General features: G+C 45.5%; 1 protein-coding gene across 2 annotated transcripts in view; it reads left to right on the top strand.

Annotated features, from left to right (window-relative positions):
• Positions 1-1,693: 1,693 nt before the first annotated feature.
• METTL3 (methyltransferase like 3) overlaps positions 1,694-6,367 on the top strand; it is a 15,844-nt gene continuing 11,170 nt past the window's right edge. For both annotated transcript variants that reach the window (XM_032265599.1, XM_032265598.1), the window contains exon 1: positions 1,694-1,939. In XM_032265599.1, the coding sequence (XP_032121490.1) occupies positions 1,840-1,939 (100 nt within the window). In that variant the 5' untranslated portion in view covers positions 1,694-1,839. The remainder of the gene's footprint in view (positions 1,940-6,367) is intronic.

Here is a 6,367-nt window from a genome sequence, read left to right as displayed (position 1 = left end):
GGCGCGGTGGCTCAAGCCTGTAATCCCAGCACTTTGGGAGGCCGAGGCGGGTGGATCACGAGGTCAAGAGATCGAGACCATCCTGGTCAATATGGTGAAACCCCGTCTCTACTAAAAATACAAAAAATTAGCTGGGCATGGTGGCGCGTGCCTGTAATCCCGGCTACTCAAGAGGCTGAGGCAGGAGAATTGCCTGAACCCAGGAGACAGAGGTTGCAGTGAGCCGAGATCGCGCCATTGCACTCCAGCCTGGGTAACAAGAGCGAAACTCGGTGCCAAAAAAAAAAGAAAGAAAGAGAAAGCTGGGATTAGTGGCTCACGTCTCAAAATAAAAATAAACGGCCAGGCACAGTAGCTCACATTTGTAATCCCAGCACTTTGGGAGGCTAAGGAGGGCAGATCATGAAGTCAGGAGTTTGAGACCAGCCTGGCCAATATGGTGAATGAAATCCCATCTCTACTAAAAACACAAAATTAACTGGGTATAGTTGTGGGTGACTGTAATCCCTGCTACCGGGTAGGGCGAGGCAGAATAGCTTGAACTTGGGAGGTAGAGAGGTAGAGGTTGCAGTCAGCTGAGATCACACCACTGCACTCCAGCCTGGGCGACAAGAATGAAACTGTGTCAAAAAAAGAAAGAAAAAAAAGGATTGTAGGGGGAAAAAAAACAAAAAACAAAAAACCCTTGTATTTAAGTTTACTACACAAAGTGCACATACCAAAATGTTCAGCTCAATTACATTTCACAAACTGAACACACTCATGCAAGTAGCTCTCATAACAAAAAACAACGCAACCAGGACCTCAAAGCCCTCTTAATGTCAGAACTCTATTTTAATCGATTATACGTACTTTGTAAATTTAGCCTAAGAGAGAGATCACGTATTTGAAGACCTCTAGCATTTTTCCTTCATCAGCCCTCCTCACGACCCCATGCCTCTCCCGCACACAAAGAAGCATTCGCACACCCCCTACGGCCCCACATCTCAGATTGGGGACCACCGCTGTTTTTTTGTAAATGAAGCAATGGAAACAAATCATGTCTTCAGTGGAAAAGGTATGTTAGTACCAAACTGTCAAAAGGAACAAGTGATCCTTCATCTTAAAATTCTGTACAGCAGAGTGCTGTGGCTCACGCTCGTAATCCCAGCACTTTGGGAGGCCGAGGCGGGCGGATCACCTAAGGTCGGAGTTCGAGACCAGCCTGACCAACACGGAGAAACCCTGTCTCTACTAAAAATACAAAAAATTAGCCGGTCGTGGTGATATATGCCTGTAATCCCAACTACTCGGGAGGCTGAGAGAGAAGAATCGCTCGAACCCGGGAGACGGAGGTTGCGGAGAGCCGAGATCGCGCCATTGTACTTCAGCCTGGGCAACAAGAGCGAAACTCCGTCTCAAAAAAAAAAAAAAAAAAAAAAAAAAAAAAAAAAAAATCTGTACTACATGGTGTTGCTTTCTACGAGTGCTATTTTAACATGGGTCAACTCTCAGAATTCCCCTCCGAATATTCAACATGGCCGCATGCGCATCTGTAAGCAATATGGCCGCTCTGCCAGTCACCAACATGGCAACCACAGCCTCACTGTGCCTGGAAGCATGAGAGAGCGGGTATAAGGACTATACCGGCCGCTCTGCCAACACCTAATGTGGCTCTCTTTATAGCTTCCAAGAAAGCGCGACACCGGAAATGACTTTTCGGTCTTGCTCATCTCTAGGGGTCATTTTCCGGTTAGCCTTCGGGTTCCCGTGTGAGAATTGGTTATATCCTGGAGCGAGTGCTGGGAGGTGCTAGTCCCGGGCGCCTTATTCGAGAGGCGTGAGGGCTGGGAGACTAGGATGTCGGACACGTGGAGCTCTATCCAGGCCCACAAGAAGCAGCTGGACTCTCTGCGGGAAAGGCTGCAGCGGAGGCGGAAGCAGGACTCGGGGCACTTGGGTGAGGCATGGGGCTGTTGGGGTCGAGGCTCAACCGGGGAGTATGGGAGGGATCCCTAGAGAAAAAGCTCCAGAGTCAGTGTCCTTTACCAAGCGGCTATTTCTATAAAGCCTCGTACATGGGGTTACTCCCTCCTCCCCTTCAGCAGCACAGAGCTTCGCACTTCTGCAGGTAGTTCGCGGTTCCTCCTCACCCTGGGCCTCGGTTCTGCCAGCTCACTTTTACCGGACGGACGCTTGAGCCCCACCCTCGTCCGCCTTGCCCACTCCTCTTCAGACTGCGAGGACGTCGCCTTTGTGAGGCCTCTCAGCCCCCTATCCTGCGAAACAGCAAGACCCCTTTTTTGTTGCTGCTATGGCGCTTTGTTCCCTCAATTATAACGACTGCTTTGTAGTGGTCATTTCTTTGCAGCTGTGGGCACAGTGAGCAAGGAATGAACCTTCGTATCCACAGTTACCAGTTTAGTGGCCCATACAAAGTGGCACTCCGTGTTTCTGAATGAGTACCCCTACCGGCATTGACTTAGCCATTTACAAGCAAATCTGAAAACATTTGTGTTTGGTTTCTAAACTTTTTCTCCCCTCCTTTTGCCCTATGTCACAATCATAAAACTTTGAAGGAAATTTGAAAGATGGTTAAGTTAACTCTTATCCACTCCCTACCCCCACCACAAACTCTGAATTATTTAAGGCAAACTAGTAACAAAGCTCTGCAAAAATAGTGACTTCAATATCACCTTTGTGGCAGATTGTTCCAATATTTGCCAGTATCTTGAACTCCATCTCTCAATCTTGTCTCAATCATGTTAGGTTAAGGTGCTCATATTCTCACCCCTAGAACTAGAAAGTGCACTGGCGGGATCCTCCCATAATTAAGTATCCTTTCTTGAGTATCTACAGTATACATGGGTCTAATTAGACAAAAATAAGTAAGAAATTGCCCCTGTCCTTTAGTTTAAAAAGCATAGGTTTCAAGGGTAGATGCTTACAAAAAGTCAGGAATGTGATAGGATATATGTGTGTGTGTGTGTGTATATATATATATATATATATATATATATATGAAATTAAATGAATGAATCTATAGTCTGCACAGTGAAGAGAAGTAACTGAGCTGGTGTAGGCAGTGAAGCCATCAAAGCCATCATAGTGGAAATGGCATTTGAATTTGGCCTTTATGGATATATTGGACCTAGATAATTACAGAGGTAAGGGGGAAGGGTAGTAGAGTAGGAAGTGCAAGTCATATCATCAGCCAATAATTAGTAGTCAAGCCTTGGAGTAGTTCCTGAATTACCCTAAGAGGGGTAATTTTTTCTTCTTGCTTTATAAACTTCACTGATTTGTTTTGTTTTGTTTTTGAGATGGAGTTTTGCTCTTGTTGCCCAGGCTGGAGTTCAATGGCATGATTTCAGCTCACTGCAGTCTCTGTCTCCCGGGTTAAAGCAATTTTCCTGCCTCAGCCTCCTGAGTAGCTAGCATACTACTACCACCACACCTGGCTAATTTTATATTTTTAGTAGAGATGGGGTTACTCCATGTTGGTCAGGCTGGTCTTGAACTCCCAACCTCAGGTGATCCGCTCAAAGTGCTGGGATTACAGGTGTGAGCCACCGTGCCTGGCCTGATTTCTTTATAGATACAATTTTTTGTTTTGTTTTTCCCCTATTCTTTGGTTTCCCATTTCGAAACTTTTTAAAAATGTGTGTAAATGACACCAGTGACTTTTTTTGTTTTTGAGACAGAGTCTATCATGGTTGCCCAGGCTGGAGTGTGATGGTAGGAGCCCCTCACTGCAGCCTTTAACTTCTGGGCTCAAGCAGTCCTCCTGCCTCATCCTCCTGAGTAGCTAGGACTACAGGTGCATGCCACCATGCCTGGCTAATTTTTAAATTTTTAATAGAGATGAGGTCTCACTATGTTACCCAAGCTTGTCTTGAACTCCTGGGCTCAAGCTGTCCTCTTGCCTCAGCGTCCCAAAGTGTTTGAGTTACAGGTGAGAGCCACCATATCCAGCCTATTTAATTTTCCTGTGGAATCTTTCCCCTTCAGCAATGGCAGTTGGAAAAGGAGATCTGAGGATTCAGTAGTTGGTTGTTTCAGCAAAGTGATCTGCAAAATTATTTATTTATTTAGTCAGAGACAGGGTCTTCCTCTGTCACCCAGGCTGGAGTGCTGTGGCATGATCATGGCCTACTGCAGCCTGGACTTCCCGGGCTTCAGTGATCCTCCCACCTCAGCCTCCAAAGTGGCTGGCACCACAGGTATGTGCTACCATGCCCAGCTAATTTTTGTATTTTTGGTAGAGAGGGGATTTCACCATGTTGCCCAGGCTGGTCTCTTAAGTCCTGAGCTCAAACAATCCACTTGCTTCAGCTTCCCAAAGTCCTGGGATTACAGGCATGGGCCATCACGCCTGGCCTACAAAATTAACTTTTGAAAAGCCACTATATCAGTGTACTATATGATTGACTACTTTGTGTTCATCTTTCTTTTTTTTTTTTTTTTTTTTTTTTGAGACGGAGTTTCACTCTTGTTACCCAGGCTGGAGTGCAATGGCGCGATCTCGGCTCACCGCAACCTCCGCCTCCTGGGTTCAGGCAATTCTCCTGCCTCAGCCTCCTGAGTAGCTGGGACTACAGGCACACGCCACCATGCCCAGCTAATTTTTTGTAGTTTTAGTAGAGACGGGGTTTCACCATGTTGACCAGGATGGTCTCGATCTCTTGACCTCGTGATCCACCCGCCTCGGCCTCCCAAAGTGCTGGGATTACAGGCGTGAGCCACCGCGCCCGGCATGTTCATCTTTCTGTTGTTTTGGTGACAGGCCATCCTCTATCTGTGGTGGTGTTTGTTGTTTTTTGGTTTTAATTGTTCCTCATCATAGTTCTTTATACTTTTCCATTTCTAAATTCATACTCTTTCAATGGGTGATTCTAATTGCTGTTGGTCATTTTAAGTTTCATTTCATTTTTCCCTAATACTAACAACATTTTTGTATTAACCAAACTTTGTGCTGTATGCAGACCTAACTACTAGAGCCTTGATGCTTTCATCAAGATCCTTGCTAAACACGTTTAATATATTTGACAATAAGTCTGTATTCTCCCTGTTTGAATAACTAGCTAATATAATATAGCTAAGATACTTTTTTTTTTTTTTTGAGACGGAGTTTCGCTCTTGTTACCCAGGCTGGAGTGCAATGGCGCGATCTCGGCTCACCGCAACCTCCGCCTCCTGGGTTCAGGCAATTCTCCTGCCTCAGCCTCCTGAGTAGCTGGGATTACAGGCACGCGCCACCATGCCCAGCTAATTTTTGTATTTTTAGTAGAGACGGGGTTTCACCATGTTGACCAGGATGGTCTGATCTCTTGACCTCGTGATCCACCCACCTCGGCCTCCCAAAGTGCTGGGATTACAGGCGTGAGCCACCGCGCCCGGCCGATACTTTTTTTTTTTTTTTTTTTGAGACAGTCTCTTGCTGGGTTGCCCAGGCTGGAGTGTACTGGCGTAATCTTGGCTCACTGCAGCCTCTGCCTCCCGGGTTCAAGCAACTCTCTGCCACAGCTTCCTGAATAGCTGGGATTACAGGCATCCACCACCACACCTGGCTAATTTTTGTATTTTTAGTAGAGACTGGGTTTCACTGTCTTGGCCAGGCTGGTCTTGAACCCCTGATCTCATGATCCACCCACGTTGGCCTTCCAAAGTGCTGGAATTACAGGTGTAAGCAACCGCTCTTGATTGTGTGTTTGTGTGTGTGTGTGTGTGTGTGTGTGTGTGTGTGTGTGTGTGTGTGTAGAATCTCGCTCTGTTACCCAGGCTGGAATTCAGTGGCATGAACACAGCTCACGGCAGTCTTGACCTCAGGGCTCAAGCGATCCTCTGGCCTCAGCCTCCTCCTGAGTAGCTAGCACCACAGTTGTGTGCCACAATGCCCGCCTAATTTTTAATTTTTATTATTATTTTTTTTTTGTAGAAACAGGGTCTTACCCTGTTGCCAGGCTGGTCTTGAACTCTTGGGCTCAATCTATCCTCCCACCTTGGCCTCCCAAAGTACTGGGATTACAGGCGTAATCCAAGCCTAGTTAAGATGCTTATAAAACTATTTTTGGGGTTGTAATTAAGTGTATCTTGTCTTCTGACCCAGAGCTTGATCCGACCCATCATTTGGTACTGTGGTAATAGGTAAAGATGAAAGACACAAATTAAATCAGAATGTCAATCTTCTTTCTGTGTTATTTGATTATTTCAAAGAATGTATTTTGTTGAGCTTTAGGATTCTTAGGAAACCCTTGTGAAACATACTCTATTGTAAATTTATTAATCATGTTGTCATGTAAGATATAACCCAAGGCTTGATAAAAGTTTAGATTATTCCATTTGTTTCTCACCTACATCTTATTTTTTTTTTTTTTTTTTTTTTTTT

The sequence above is a fragment of the Sapajus apella genome, unplaced genomic scaffold (assembly GCF_009761245.1).
Source record: "Sapajus apella isolate SASKATOON/1434 unplaced genomic scaffold, GSC_monkey_1.0 scaffold151, whole genome shotgun sequence".
NCBI lineage: Eukaryota > Metazoa > Chordata > Mammalia > Primates > Cebidae > Sapajus > Sapajus apella.
This window is presented reverse-complemented; position numbering and strand designations above follow the sequence as displayed.